Source organism: Microtus pennsylvanicus, chromosome 3 (assembly GCF_037038515.1).
Source record: "Microtus pennsylvanicus isolate mMicPen1 chromosome 3, mMicPen1.hap1, whole genome shotgun sequence".
NCBI lineage: Eukaryota > Metazoa > Chordata > Mammalia > Rodentia > Cricetidae > Microtus > Microtus pennsylvanicus.
In genome coordinates this window covers 79,052,022-79,068,722 of record NC_134581.1, presented here as the reverse complement: position 1 = coordinate 79,068,722, position 16,701 = coordinate 79,052,022, and the positions used below count along the sequence as shown (strand labels likewise).

Here is a 16,701-nt window from a genome sequence, read left to right as displayed (position 1 = left end):
AAGCCAAATAGCCATGGACCAAATCCTACGGACCAAACCCTATGAAACCACGAGCCCAAGCAGAATCTCCCTCTTTACAGCTGTTTCTGCCAGCTGTTCGGTCACCGTGACACCAAAGTAACAGCCAGGGGCATTTTGCAGCAGGAGATGTAAAATAAAGTATGCACTATTGGGACCACTGGGGCAAAGCAGTGCTACAAAGATTAGCTCCTCAATACGAATGGCAGGCCAGCCTCTCCCACAAGGTGACCCTTGAGCCAAGGTCCTGGTCACTCACCGGTCGGTCACCTGGTCACTGTGTATGGATAGTTACAAAGCATCAGTGCATACGTGAGAAAAGGAACAACCACAAAGAGAAGGCTGGGACACACGAGTCTTCGGGGTCCCACGGAGCGGCTGACCTCCCCACCCATCCACTCACAGCATCCGGCGAAAGTGGGGTCCTCGTCGGAGCCATCACGGCACTGGACAATCCCGTCACACACCATGGAGTGGAAGAGACACTGCTGGCGGTTCTTGCACACGAAGTCCATGAAGCGCGTGCAGAAGGGCTCTGAAAGAGAGTGGCGAGGAAGAGCCATGAGTGCCTGAGGCGGCAGGGGCGCTCGACAGTCCTGACCAAATGCACATGGACTGACCCACCATCTGCAGGGATGTGAGAGCCTCTGTGGACGGAGTACCTGTTAATGCAAGGCTCCAAGCTAAAGCATTGCCATAGAGCGCACCATAAAACCTCCGAGGCAACATTATAAGACATTTTATTATCTCTGCATATAAAACAAGGAAATAAGGATCGCAGCATCAAGTTCTCTCCCCACCAAGGGCACATGGCTAACGAGGGAGAAGCCCACACTACAACCTAGAGCTGCCTAGCACCAAGTTCAAACCTTCACCATGATTAATCTGACACCGACTCTCTGATACAGAGGTCAGCAATTATTATCTACAAGAAACCAGTATTACAGGCTCAATTGAACCCCTGCCTTCAGTATCTCTGTTGAAGAGCTAAGCCCAACGTAATTAACTCTATCTGGAGACAGGCCCTTTAGAAAAACGACTCAGGTTTAAAGGTCGCTAGGATTAAAGAAGCCACAATAGGATAGGTGTCCCTTTAAGAACAGACATCAGAAATGCATGAAGAGACCATGCGAATGCATAGCAAGATGGAACCTGGAGTTGAGTAATAACTGCCTTTGATAGCCCTCATAATCTTATGAATGAATAACTTATAATATTCCCGCTCCCCAAATGTGTGTGTCTGTGTACAAACATGTCGAGCCTAAGCTGTTGTTCCCATGAGAAGTCCATGGCATTAGGCTTTGTTCACAGAAGCCTAAAACATAGCTTCTGTTGCCTACTCAGTTTCACTATGATAGCATGAGAACAGCCACAAGCAACAAATAAACAGGTGATATCCAGTGTGTTCAATGCGACTTCATTCAGAAGAGCTGGCTACGGCATGCATTTGGCCACAGGCCAGGCAGCCATGCCCATACTAACACGTTTGCTTTTGAGTGATGGGCTGGACCCTACCTAGAGGCCAGATCGCAGCACCTGCACTAACACATTTGCTCTCGATCTAGCCTGCACAATAGAATAGCATGGAACACTGTAAAAGAGGGAGATATCTCAACACCGAGGTCACACTCTAGACTAACTCAGACTGTCTGGGGTCGCCCCCAGATGCTGTGGTTTTTTAAAGTCCCAGCTATTTCCAGCGTTCTCCACAGATGTGTGCCATAGAAAACCTTTTGAGAATTGAAAAGGGGATAAAAAAGGGTCATCTGGCCTAAAACACCCCTCAAGTGATATTCAGTAATAAACAGTAATAAAGCCAGTCACGAAGAAGAGGGAAGAGCCCAGGTGAAAACAATCGGGCAGCTGATCATACCCAGGGCAGCCAAATGGCAACCTTTACCCAAGTATGGCCTGACCCCCCCATCACTCTGCCTACCTTAGCACATCCCTCTCCCTGTGCCTTGCCTAACTCATCCTCTAGGTCCAGCACTCTGGGACCAGGTACCGCAGAGATGAACAGATTGGAGTCCACTAGGGCAGGGAGTGGGCTCACCACAGTGCTGCTCGTCAGAGCCATCCGGGCAGTCCCGCAGGCCGTCACAATGCTTGCTGGACGGGATGCAAGTGCCGTTTGGGCAGTGGAATCCATTGCACTTTTTCTCTGAAATGGAAGTCAGTCACAGAAGAATGACAGAGAAAAAAACAGGCTGGCACCCACAGTTGTTGGCAGGGTACAGACCCCATACCACCTCGAGGGTAGTTTGCTAATGGTTAGCAAAGCTACACATTGACATATGTCTTTGACCCTGCAATTCCAAATTGTGTTCTATTTATACAATTCAAAAATAATATATGAACATAATGTAGCTGAACATAATGTAGCGTAAGCCCAAGTGTTACACTGGAACACTTTGTACCAGCAACAAGCCATCTACACGTAGGGACTGATCAATAAATGGCTGAACAGTGGAGGAGAAGTTGGCCATAAAAAGTCTGAAGAAGACTACGATAGAAAATTTCCTCCAGGATCTATAACTATTTAAAGAAAAAAAAACAAGGTACAAAATAACACTCATGGCATATTGTGTGTTTACAAGAGGCCTAACACGTGGTGCCTTTGAATTTGTATTCATATTGTATATGACAGAGGGGGGGGGTGTGCTGCCAAGTGTGTCTGTAATCTGCTCTACTGCAGGAGGTGCAGGGTGACATTGTCACAAGGTGAAATGGCAGGCCCTACTGCTGACCGTCCTGCGAGAAGGGGTCTATAACAGTGATAAAAAGGATAAAGATCATACAGTGAGCACAAACAGCAGCATGCATGTTTGTTATCACTATCCGAGCGTCGCATACAACATGTAACTGTGTGTGCCGCGTGTGGATACGGCTGGCAATGCAAGAGGCTCATTTACACAGTGCCACCACAAACACACAAGTGACACATCCCACCACGATGAGAGGAAGGCTACAGAAGGGGTCATTACCTGACAGAACTTTGCATCTCCCCATGACTCCCATGTGATCTTATGGGACCATTGTAAAGACAGCCCATCACTGACTGGACCATCCTTAGACAGCACATAGCTATATACGCACAGAACGATTCACAGACATTCAAAAATATTAACCAATATGTAAAACCATTAGATTATGGTTTCCTACAGAGGCAAGGTAGACAGGAGGGCAATGTTTACTATAGACCCATTTATGCTTTTTCTACCTCCAGCTCCCTGACTATACTAGTGAAAATTCATTATAGTTTTATAAGAAAGAAAAAAAAGTTTCAGTGACTAGGGGGGAAAAAGGACACAAAATCCTAGTTATTAAATCCTGCTCTATAAAACACTTTGTATCTTAACTCTTATTCTTCAGGAATCCTAAGGCAAAGTCCTTTTGGAGTATGTTTGCTTAGAGATGTTGAGAGCCTGGGGTTTTGCAGCTATTTCAAGTGGAACTGAAATCAGAACGAAGCTATCCTAATGCTTGAACCGCACAGTTTACCCCAAGCCTCTCCCCCCTGAGCAGTGGAGTGCTGCTAGAAGTGAAGGCAGATCTACCGGGGTGAGCAGAGAATTCGAGAGCCCAGGGCCTTGCCGTTAGCTCTACAAAGACTAGCTCCAAGGCAAGGAGATGAGATGCAATCTGGTAAAAAGTCACCATTCCTAGAAAATCAGTCAAAAAGCATCGTTCAGACAGAGAAAACATCTGTGGGTCTCAGGATTTGGGAAGATGTGAATGCTGCTAAGTAAAATAATTTTTGATAAAGGCCAAAACCAGCTAGGATGATAAAGTCTAATATCAAGGGAGACGACAGGGAATACGCGGTACAGGATGGGGAGAGAGCACTTAAGATAACCTAGCAGCGAAGGGAACCATGGGAAAGCATGGGAGCTTCTGCCACCATCAATCCACACCGTGCAAAGTGTCCCAGGAAATGGTTCAATGGCAGAACAAGCCTTCGAAGGACATGGAGGGTTGTGTTGGCTTAACAATAAGAATGGAGCGCTCTCAAATGCTCAACAGAGATCAGCTAGATAAATCACATAATCATAATTAATATAAAATAAATATGCATCTCACAGAAAAATGTTCAACACAGGAAATGCAGGTATATGGAAATTGCTAGTTTTAGGCTTTGGAAAGTGAAAGAAGATTATGCAAAATTTATATAATGACATTTGTCCACAATAACTGCCCTCCTATGAAAATTCAGAATGTCAGCAAAAGAAATGATAACAGTCAAGTAGAAAAGCTCTGTGTATGTTGCTTTATTACTGTAGTAGCAGGGTGTGTGTGTGTATGTGTGTGTGTGTGTGTATGTGTGTGTGTGTGTGTGTGTGTGTGTGTGTGTGTGTGTGTGTGTAACTGCTAACATGGGAGAACAGTTTCACCTGCCGGGCACATCAGCTGATCCTCCCCTGAATGACAGCTCCCCCCCCCCCCCTGGAGAAGGGCCAGGCAGGGGACCAGGGAATTTGCATTTACCGCAGCTGACGGGATCCTCATCAGAACCATCCTGGCAATCTGCGTCACCATCACATGCCCACCGCTGGGGGATGCAGTGGCCATTGTGGCACTGGAAGTTGGAGGCCTCACACGTATGATAGATCGCTGTCAACAGAAAAGAGGACCAAATCATTCCTTCTGTGCCCCCTCCCCCATCACCTACCAGAAGAAAGTCCTACATTAGATATCAAGGCGGGGACTTTGGGAGCAGCTGAGCTCTGCCTTGGTGGAGAGTCAAGTACCTAGGGCTGAACTTGAGGTACAAGTAGTTTTCCCTTAGTAATATCTTCACTGCTAAAGAGACAAGCGAGGGCAGGGGACAGGAGACCAGGGAGACTTCTCCCTCTATCAATATCTACCAGCCATTGGTACACAGCATCGTGTCCACCACAACCACTTGGAAAAAGAGAAGAGGAGGAGGTGCTACAGTCACTGCTATAAGAATGGCTCCTTTGCACATGGGTCAAGGTCACCAAGAAGTCATCCAGAATGTCTCAGCAGGCATCTGCAGGTTACACAGGGTTCCCTAAGTCAGTGGATAGGCCTGGGCACCCACAGAGAAGACTCGAGCTTTACAATTAATGGGCCATTTTACAACTGAGAGACTGGCTTGGAGAGATTAGGACACAGACACTGCTGTAACAGTAGCAGACTGTGCTGCCCTTTCACACTCTCACGTAGGGCCGCTCCTAGAGATGCCAGAGATACAGAAATACATATCTACAGAGAGAAGAGGGGCTGTGTGTTCTGGAAGGAAGGTTCTAAGCCTCCCTCAGCAACTGTGTAGAGGCCTCAATTTTATCACGTTATCCTGGCTTCTTGAGAGTTCATCTAAGTTATGAAGCGACGGAACTTCATGTAATTCTAAGTAACACTACCCAGTTTTTGATGTGGAAACCTGCCACAGAACACAATGATTTCATCCAGAATCTCAAAGAAAGTAAGCCTGGAGCGTGGAATGATCTAAACCTTCTATAAAGTCAAGAGCAACATCTGCCACACTTAGCATCCAGTACAAACACCTAAAAAGAAGCCAATGAGACAGAGAGATGCAGTATTTTATTTGTTTTTGGTTTACCCATTTATTTATTTGTGTCAGCTTGAGTCAGTCTCTCTCTATGTAACCCTGGCTGCCATGGAACTCATTGTACAGACCAGGCTGGCTTTGAACTTACAGAGATCTACTTGGCTCTGCCTCCCTGCAATTGAGGGCTAGGATTACAGGCATGCACAACACCAGGCCTTAGAGGTGCTGTCAGAAACTAACAGAGTCATTGGTGCACAAGTTATTAAACCTCAAAGATTAGTTCAAGTAGACAATATTTGCATCCAACCCAAGCCAAAGTGTAATGGACTTTTTCATCCTCTCATGAAGAAAGAGGAAACTGGGTTTTGTTTTCTGTTAAGTGCTGAAGAAAAGCCAGAATTTGTATGGTTCACAACTGACATAAAGAAATCATCGGTTCTCCTGATTTACAGGGGACACTCTCTGAGACACTGCATGGATGTCTAGAATTTCAGATGCTACTGAACATGGCAAATCTATGTTCTAACATATACATAACTATGATGCTTAATCACAGAAATAATAACCATAAACAACAGCTAATAATAAAATAGAACAATCATACTATATGGCATAAAACTCATTTATAATTTTAAAATTGTTTATTTCTGGAATTTTCTCTTTTTGCATGGCAATTGACCACCATCCAAAGTCAAATCGCAGAGAGCAAAACCATGGGCAAGGAACGACTGTAACCTAGGCTGGCTCCTTGTTGGTCCAGCTGTATAAATAGACATCCTCCCAACAGGAGGGCACAAATAAGAGCAGGCTGCTAAGAAGAAGAAGCTACACATTTTTATTCAATGGAGATGACTGATGGCTTGCTGTTGAAGAGTTGGGAAAATTGGTTTATAGTGTCCTCCAGAATTTCTACTGAATTGAAGGCTATTCTTTTGTAATGGCAAGAAATAACCAACCCTGGTTCTTCAAAGCATTTTAAAATAAGTATGATCCATTATCTGTCTTTTCATCTCTTTGAAGACTGAAGAGGCACACACATAAGCCTACGGGGAATTTTTGATGTTTACAAGTTCAGGCATCTAGAATCCATTAATCATCTTAAAAAATATATACTCGTGCTAAAAAAGAGGGACCCATGAATCGTGTGTGTTACCTGAGTTTTTATGCACTAACAGCCATTACCTAGATTCTTTGGGGTTTATTGATGCCGAGAATCTGACCACCTGTAACAAGCTTCAGCCTGGTTCCTTGGCACAAAGTCATCTAAAGCTATTACCACGAGAAGCTACTTGCTTTCCACTCTGTATGCCTGTTTTTAATTGAAAACAATTTCAAAGTGCTTGGGGTGGTTTCTAAATGACAACCCCAGAAGGCTTTTAAAGATCCCCGGACATTAGCCAGATGCTGAGCCCAGTAAGGTTCTTCAGTTTGCATAGTTTTGCTCAAGTGACCAGCAATGCCTAGAATGTATAAGTTTTTCCTTTTCTGGATTAAAAAACACAATCTTCTGAGTAATTGAATATTCCTCTCGTTTTAAGTGTTTGAGAAATGGTATGTGCTCAAAAATAATACTTCAGTTACAACGATGAAGAGGATGACTGATTTGGGTGCAGGATTTGGGGGACTTAAGGACGCTTTGCATGATGGGAGTCACTGTGACCGTGGGGTTGGTGGGGTAAGCATCCTACCGCTTGTCCTCTGACTTTGATTTTCCCCACCCTATCACAATCTGTTAGAATACCTGACCAAAATCATTTCCCACACAGAAGTAGGCCTACACAGGTGAACACTGTAGTCTAAGGAGGAGGACCGCTGTCTCATTTCTTACAAAGCACTGGGCTCCTAGGAAGGGTATTAAAAAAGACCATGTTACAATGACTAAATTAGAATAATTAATGATATTTAAAAAGTATAAAGAGAACTAGAAAGAATTTACAGGTTATCTCTGAAACAAGATAGAAAGAAAGAAAGAAAGATAGATACATAGATAGATAGATAGATAGATAGATAGATGATAGATAGATAGATAGATAGATAGATAGATAGATAGATAGATAGATAGATAGATAATAGATAGATAGAGTGTGTGTAGATAGAGTGTGGATGGATAGATAGATAGATAGATAGATAGATAGATAGATAGATAGATAGATAGATAGATGGATAGGAGATATATAGACAGATGATGAGATAGAGACACAGACAAATAGATGATGGATGGAGAGATGACAAATAGAAACTTAAGTAATAACAACAACCAAGTTTTAGACATTTATTTATTTATTATTTATTTATTCAGAGATGATAGGAATCAAACCCAGGGTTTGAAGCACGCTGGGCAAATGCTCTATCATTGATCTACATTCTCAACTCTAATGCTCAAATTTTTAAAAGATGAAATTGAAATATTAATTATACAGTGCTTTTAAGTATTCAAGAGTTTACTAAGCATTTTAATTTTGGAATTGTGGGCCTGGATTTAAAGTGCTTATATACCTGAGAGAGGAGAGAGGAAAGATAGTAAGCGACAAGACAAAATACTTCTGAAGTGAATATCAAAACAATTAGGGTGTGTGGGAAGGAATGAAGACGGCAGACAGAGCCTGGGTACCATAGGGGATGAGAACAAGGAGAACTCACAACACAGAGGGCACAGTGAGCTGAGACCACCAGACCCTGACCCATCTTCCTTGTCTTAATTCAATAGGTCAGGAATTGAAGTGCTAAGCCCAAGGCACGGTGAGCTCAGATTCACCCTCCAGCTATTTGGAGATAGCAAGGAGGAGAATCAGCCTTAAAAGAACTGGAGAGCCATTGGCACAAGGTTGCAGTTAAATGGCAAAATTGGCGTTCCACCAGTGAAACCTTCCTACAGGAAACCAGAGAGGAAACCTGAAGTTTATGACATGCCCACCCATAGTACTGCAATGCTAGTCTATTCTGGAAGTCTGGTACAAGCTCCTGGAGGCTGGGTTGGTCTAACAAGACGTTCAATCAGGCTGTAATTTACATACGAAATGCCCAGGCACACCCTTCTGACACATTAATTAGCTACCCAAACTCAAGCCTACAGACAGCATCCACATGCTCCTGGGCTCACAGCGGCTCCTGTGACAGCCTGCTTTTCCTCCTCAACAGGCCATACATGATGCAGAGGAGCACTATCCTGGCCCCCTCTCAGGGTAGAGGCAGACATCGAGACAATGCCCGGAAACCACGTGGCCTTCTCAGGGCTGAGACTGGGGGACACTACAGACCATCCTAATGATACACAGGGCCACAGAGCATCCTAGTGATACACAGGCCTACAGAGCATCCTAGTGATACACAGGGCTACAGAGCATCCTAAAGATACACAGGGCTACTGCTCTGGAGTGCATAGGACCAAACTGAATTCTAGCTTCTAGAGCAATCCAGTAATTCAGGACATTTTCTATTCTAATTTTAGTTTTGAAAATATTATAGTCATATAAAAGCATAGAGTCAAAGCAATAGTATTATAAAGGATGTGTTTATTTCTCACAACCTTCCCAACTCCCAAAACTACCCAATGTTCACTCCAGTTTCCCAATAGCACACACTATTCTACAAACTTCTACCATGCATTCATTCACAAAAACAATGTAGACATGGGTGAAACCACGAGAGGAATCAGAACATAGTCCCTACCTTACACTGTCCAGCATTCATGACCCACTCAGGAGGTTTCCAATTTTATTCTAATGAACTCTTAACTCAAAGAAATACAGTTTGCATCTTAACTGCTTTAGTGAACCCTGGATGCTCCACTTTGACAGCATTAGCTAGGTTAGTGTTACTCAAACCATGTACTTGGCAGCTCACGTCTATCTGTAACTTCGGTTCTAGGGGATCTGATGCCCTTCTCTAACCTCCTCTGAGGGCACTGCATGCACATGGTACAAAGACACACATGCAGGCAAATACTAGTACACATAAAAATAAAAATAAATCTTAAAAAAAGGCACGGTTCCTAGAGAAAACAGTCAGTCTGTGTGAATGGCTTACACTTACTGGTCCTGAAGAACTAAGAAGACTCCAGAATGTAACTCCCTCAGGACACTGTGCAGTTCTGCTCATAGTTCATACCCTCATCATACACGGACTCTGAGGAGGGCTGACCTAGATGCTTTCCATGCTAATTCTCAGCGGCTAATTTCTATGCTCACTTAAGGCCTCAGTGCCCACTGGTACACAAAGAGATGAGTGCCGTTTCCTAGGTCTAGGCGGTACTGACCGGTACAGTTGGCTTCGTCAGACCAGTCCCTGCAGTCGTTGTCTCCGTCGCAAACCCAGGAGGAGCGGATGCACATCCCAGAGCTGCAGTTGAACTCGTCGCTGCGGCACTGATGCATCTCTGCAGGGGAAGAAGCACAGGATGGTGTTGGGAAGTCGTGCTCGGAATTTGGCTGCTGAGGTTAAGCATCTAAGGAGTCGGAAATGGACACAAGCCACCCATCCTTCTGACAGCGTGGACACAGAGACCTTCGTCAGGAGCCATCCACCACGGATCTACCAGACACCGGACAGAAAGGCCTCAAACCGAGGATGTAAGGTCACCCGGAGTAATTCCTGCCATGCATGCTGGAAACAGGTTCTATATGTGCTGAGATACCGACACCCTGGAACTCAGAGGGAAAAAAACCTCACCTCTCCCATTTATCAATTTATCATGGCATCCACTTAGTGTACTCCACAAAGATTTCTCCCCCGCTATGGCAATGGAAAGGAAGCTGGGATCCCGTGATGAGGGAGGCCAGAGAACAGACAGAAAGACAGAAGATCCTAGAGACACACTGCTGAGGAAGAGGTCATGTGAGCCAATCACTGGAAGATGCTCGCCTCAAGGAAAGTGGGCTTAGAGCTGAGATCTCTGAAGGAGGAGATGCAGCTCAGGACTTTCTTTCCTCTGGGATGCTCATGGATTTGCTCTTTAGGAGGAAAGTTTCCTGAGGCCAGTGATGTGGTGCAGCTTCACTATGGAGTCCCTAGACTATCTTTCCCAGGCCCTGGGGGACTCATGAAATCCCACTGAGGCCTGAACGTGTTCCCACCCCCAAATCCCTACATGGAAACTGTCACCAGTGCAGCAGGACATGGACCTTTAGAAGGTGATTAAGAGTGGAATCTGTGACCCCACTGAGGGAGAAGGTGCCCTTCACCACTTCTGCCATCTAGGGATACAGAGAAAGCACCATACAATAGACAGGGCCCTCACAAGATAGCAAATCTGCTGGTACCTTGACCTGGGCACCAATTCTCCAAGACAAGGAGAAATTAATCTATTATTGATAAGTCATATGGTCTTTTTTTTTTTTTACAGAAGCCCAAAAGGACCAAGATACAGAACTTCCAAGAGGAACTGTCTTAAGCCTCAAAACAACAGGAATGGTGGAGCAGGTTACCAGCTCAGCACAACAGATGAAGGTACTTGCCATGCAAACCTGACACTGATGGAGGTGGGTCTTGTATCTTATCTGTTGCTTTCATTGGTTAACTAATAAAGAAAACTACTTGGCCTGATAGGACAGAAAATTAGGTAGGCAGAGTAGACAGAACAGAATGCTGGGAGAAAGAAGCCGAGTCAGGCAGTCGCCATGACTCTCTCACTCCAGACAGATGCAGGTTAAGATCTTCCCTGGTAAGCCACCTTGTGGGCTACACAGATTATTAGAAATGGGTTAGATCAATATGTAAGAGCTAGCCAATAAGAGGCTGGAACTAATGGGCCAGGCAGTGTTTAAAAGAATACAGTTTCCGTGTAATTATTTCGCGGCATAAGCTAGCCAGGTGGCTGGGAGCTGGGGCGGCAGGGAAGCGGCCTGCTGCCCCTCTCACAACATGACACCCTTTGTTCCAGCCTCAGAACCCATGTAAAAATGGAAGAAGAGAATCAACTCCATGAAGTTGTCCTCTGACCCCCACATGTGTGCATGGTGCCTGTATGCACACACACACACACACACACACACACACACTATAACAACCATAATAATAGTAGAATTAATTTTAAAGATGACAGCAAACAAGAAGAGCCAAGCATGGGACCCAGGGCAGCTGTCCAAGTTGCTTTCCTCAAAGGCAGGTTATTAGCAAAGGTGGCGAATAAGGCATTCATGAAGAGAGCCTGAGATTTACGAGGTGGGCCAGCAGCAGAGAACTACGAAGAGTAGGATCTCATGATGGGGCAGGATAATGGTTCATGATGGAGAACAGGGATGCTAAAGCCACTGAGTGCTCAGTGATTTGCCTGGAGATGGAGCTAGAGAACAGAGACTTGGAACCAAGTGGGGTTACATGTCTTCTAGAAAAGGTACATTTCTACCCTATCTATACACTTCAGCCTTCTGAGTTCTGGGGCAGAAATGGAAGAAAGAAGAAAAAAACCTTTAGATCACATGGTTATTTTTAGTGGCATTTGCTGAAAGAATATTATGAAACAAAAAAATAAAACAAAATTCCTCATTCCTCGCCTAGGCATGCCAGGATACACTCTACGCAACAGCGGTCCTGAATGTGTCCACTAATCTGTTTGTGCTGACATGATTTGTGAACAGCCCCTGCTCCACAAGATCTAGTCCCTGTGAGTCAAACCACCTGCTCACAGCAAACAAAGCAGGCCTTGTCCGTGTCACACACACAATTTGGCTAGACTTGACCTTGTGGACAGAAGGGAGGGCCATCAGGGCCTCAGCAACTCATCAGCATGTCTGGGTTGGCGTCTGGCCTCCGTTCTCACTTCCCTTTCAATCTGAGAGGTTCCCAGGCTGGCACACTACACGCACACTGCATAAAATCTCCTTCTACAGTAACAGCTCGGGACCAGGGCTCACAGAATTGGCATGACGGTGCCACACAACAGAAAGGTGTTACAAAAGGGGAGGCATGAGCCCCAGGTCCCCATTCTGATGTGAAACGATCTTGTCATTTTGAATAATCCCACTGAGGGGAGCGTTAAGAGGGACCCCAGTCAAAGAGTAGATGCCAGGCCCTCCTAGTCCCTGTGATGGCAAAACATCATTCTTCCAAACACAAAAACCTCCATTTAGAAAGCCCATACTAAACCAATGCTGCCAGACAACGTCTAACAGAGTCGATGACGTTAGATTGATTTAAAGAAGAATAACAATGAATCTGTGCAGCTGGACACGGAGGCACGTGTCTGTATGCCCAGCATTCCGGAGACCGCGCAGGAGGATCTGAAGGTCGAAGCCACTCTAGACTATATAGAGACCTTGTCTCAAAAAAAAAAAAAAGAAAAAGAAAGAAAGAAATTAAAGGTCACAAAGGTAAGATCCTGGGGCTATTATTCCACTTGATCTAAGGTGTGTGTTTGGGGGGGGGGTCTCTTATAGTTTATATTAAGGACCCAGTGAGTCTTGGTGGGGCAGAAAGACGACTCAGTGGGGGAAAGTGCTTACAGTGCAAGGCTGAGTTCGACCCCACGACCAACATCCGACTTAGAGGTGGTGGTGAGACCCAACTGTACTCTGTGCAGCTGTTTCCCCCTCCACATACACACATACATGGCCCTTCCCCACCCATACAAACCATGGCACACACACTCACATAGACATCATAAACACACACAATAATAATAAAATGAAAAATACAAAGAACTCTTGAATTCACTCAGAAAAAATCATCCTTGCTTTCACCTCTCACTATACCGTGCCCAAAAGAGAAAGCAGGACCCATTTTTAAGATTGGAAAACAAAGGCTCATCAAGAAGTGATGGAGGGTGAGTCTAGATGCCATCTCCTAACCAGGAACCCAACATCCTATCTAGCCAGAGATAAGCGTTGCCAGAGTAACTGAATGCCCATGAGAGAAAGTGAAGGGGCACAACAAAAGCTGGGCAGAGGAAAAGTGACTGGCCCCTGCCAGGAGGGCAGAAATGGGCATGCAGCTGGAAGATGCTAAATCCAATCATCCATTGGAAATGCTCTACTCCAACCTGCCCCACCCACTCACACAGCCCTGGGAGCAGCATGCCCACCCCCACCCCCCCAGAACATGCCCTTACCACAGTGGCTCTCATCACTGTTGTCCCCACAGTCATCTTCAAGGTCGCACTTATAGGAGAGCGGAATACAGGTCCCAGACTCCTGGCACCGAAACTGAGTGTCTGCATCACAAACCGTGGTTGCTACAAAGGGAAAGAGAGGATACATTATATCAGTTCATCCCATTTGTCTACAAACCTCCCAGCAGCAGAGCAGTTAAAACTAGAGGGAGGCGGGCTTCAGTTAATAACAAGAATTAAACCCAGGCCTTATGACAGAAACAAATAGGAGGGAACCTGAAATTCACAGCGCAAGTTAGGTAAAGGCATGCGGGTGTCTCCAGGGCCAGCCATAGACGGAGACAGGGCCTAGAACGTAGACACTGCTGGCTGGGTGGGAGAGGAGGGAGGGGCTGGCGTGGCCCCTAAAATCCTCCCAGATTGTGAAGCACTCTGCCCGAGTGAGTGGCATAAACCATGTTGTCTACAGAACTACCACAAGTGAAGTTCAGCCCTGTGCCAGCAGCTGGCACATCGTACAGGTGAAGGAATGCATAGCTGGACTCCTGCAGCAGAAACAAGTATGTTTGCATGCAGTGATGGCTGGGGTTTGAATCCTAGCTCTAACTCTTCCCCAGGCAATTCTCACCTCCCTAAGCTACCCTGTTTTCTGTAGCAAAGTGAAGGTCAGGTAAACTGCACCAAGCACTGGTACCTGGCGGTAGTACTGTGGAGACAGGGTTCCAGCCATACCTATCAAGCAGACTTTAGAGACAATGGATTTCTGATAGGTGTCTCTTTTTTCCCCCAACATGCCTCCTGCCATAGGGGTGGGTAGGGAAACAATTAACTCTTTTTCCTAAGCGGAAATGTCCTAGCTGATCCGGAAACCCCGAGGCCCAGAGGAAGGCCCTAGGGAGATGTGCAGGGAAGGGGAGCTGCTCTCCTGGCGAGCTGCTGAGGAGCTGCCACAAAGAGCAGGACAGAATCCTGCAGCAGAGGGTGGAGGCGCGGTAAAATGAAACTTCAAACAGCGGCATTGCTGTTAGACGTCCCAGCAGCTCTTATTTGAGGTTCCATTTCTTCCCTGTAATTGAGCTCATGGTAGGAGGCAGGGGATGAATACGAAATGACAAGACTGTAGGGGATTCACGTCAAAACCTGAGTGTCTGACATCCACCCAGCTGGAGGAGTCTGTTTAACGGGGAGGAAAATGACTGACAATATCCCTCCCAAGTCGCCTGCAACCCCCCTCGTATTTTCTCCGGCAGCTGACAGGGTGTCTCTGTAGTTCACCCCATGCCACAGCACCCTGCCTTGTTCTGCAACCTGGCCTGCGGACAGGGCTTGGCTCGCCATCTGGAGAGGCATGTCACTCCTCGTAAGGCGAGGCTGTGAGGGACAGATCCAGCCCCTCTGTCTGATTCCCAGGAGAGAGGTTTTACACTCCTTATCACCTCATCCCATCACATGTGACATGTGGGGACCTAAGCCAAGTGGGTTCACACATGTGAGAGAGAGGAGAGCAGAAAGCTTGTGTAGGGACAAGATGGCGGGGGGGGCGACTGTCAACCTCTGCTGACAGTCACACCAAATCAGGAGGAGGGCAGACATCCCCATATTTCACCCACTTCACGGGTTCAAACTGTGGAGAAAGCTGTCACGGGGCTAGGTCTGTGGGAGGACAGTGCTGAGGCTCGCAGTCCCCTGTGCAAACACAGAAGCTCCTGTCCACCCATGGAGTTATTAGGAGACTCTGAACCTGGGGCACAGGGACGGCCTGCTGCCTCATGTCCTACACATGTGGAAACTAGCTTGCATCTCTTTACTTCTGCTATGCCTACTGTCTATGTGAAGGCACATGGGGCCCCAGCATGTGCTCCACAGAATGCCGGGGCCTACAGGCTTCCTGAATTAACCTGTTCTTACAGTTCTCATGGCGAGAGAGCCTCTGGGTAGCCAGGGGTAATGGATTTGAAAGACAGACCTGACTGGGTGTCATTACAGTTTCTCTCTCATCCAGTTCATCCCACCCACTATTTATCCTTCCAAGAGGTAACTTCTTATCACGTCACATGGGTGGCTCCCATTTGCCATTCCCAGAACACCCAGAAAACTGTTGATCACAGATATGTCCTGCATGCTACCTCCCCTATCATCCACGAGACTGGGGAGCATGCGGCTCCCATACCCATCACTTTCCTCCCTCCACCTTTGCTCAGTGTTCCCCATGCTCCTCAGAACCCTCATTCATGCCGAATGGAGTTGATTTGGGTGCCTTTCCTAGATGGTTCAGTCCTGTCCATCACAGCATACTGCTGTGGGATAATGCTCTTGTACATGGCAAAGATGCTGATTGGCCGGTAGCCAGGCAGGAAGTATAGGTGGGGTGAGGGGGAAGAGGAAAGGCAGAGAAAGATGAGAATGCCTTACTGAGAAAAGGTACCAAGCCACGTGGCTAAACATAGACAAGAATTATGGATTAATTTAAGTTGGATGAGCTAGTTCACAGTAAGCCTGAGCTAATAGGCCAAACAGTTTATAATTAATATAAACCTGTGTATGTTTCTTTGGGATGAACAGCTGCAGGACCAAGCAGGACAGACACTTCTAGCTACAGCAGCCATTCTACTGCACCCTCCAGAAACTTCTCAAGACACAAAATTTCCTACCCACATCCAGCCCAGCAAAAGAGCCTGAGACAGGGCTGTTAAATAAATATCTGTGAGTGTATGTTTTTATAAAGAGACAATAAAGCCATTAAAACTTAAGCCAGGAAAGGAGAGCTAAAGTCAAGCAAACGTCTGCCTCTAGGCCCTATAAAATGGAGCTGGACCATAGAAGTCAGGCAAAACAAAGGTCACTTTTACGTGATATACCTTCCAACATTTCCCCACATTCTGGGCCCACTGGCAGTAAGATTAGTTATAACCATCTCCCTTCAGCCTGGCATGCAGCCTGCATTAGCTAGCTGAAACAGCATAAGAGGACCTGTTACCTGGCTTTGACATGTCTGAGTATTAAATTTACAAATCAAATAATTCACCTGTCATCCACTCCAGAGTTACCAGCTGTGTGACAGTGCACACACCAAGATCATGACCCACACTGCAAGTCAGCTCAGTTT

The 16,701-nt window shown here is 46.0% G+C and overlaps 1 protein-coding gene across 1 annotated transcript in view; it reads right to left on the bottom strand.

Annotated features, from left to right (window-relative positions):
* Positions 1 to 16,701, bottom strand: part of Sorl1 (sortilin related receptor 1) — a 159,350-nt gene that overhangs the window by 39,201 nt on the left and 103,448 nt on the right. The window contains exons 24-28 of the mRNA XM_075966276.1: positions 13,596 to 13,718; positions 9,807 to 9,926; positions 4,504 to 4,629; positions 2,072 to 2,179; positions 422 to 553 (exon numbers count right to left, since the gene is read on the bottom strand). Of these exons, the coding sequence (XP_075822391.1) occupies positions 422 to 553; positions 2,072 to 2,179; positions 4,504 to 4,629; positions 9,807 to 9,926; positions 13,596 to 13,718 (609 nt within the window). The remainder of the gene's footprint in view (positions 1 to 421; positions 554 to 2,071; positions 2,180 to 4,503; positions 4,630 to 9,806; positions 9,927 to 13,595; positions 13,719 to 16,701) is intronic.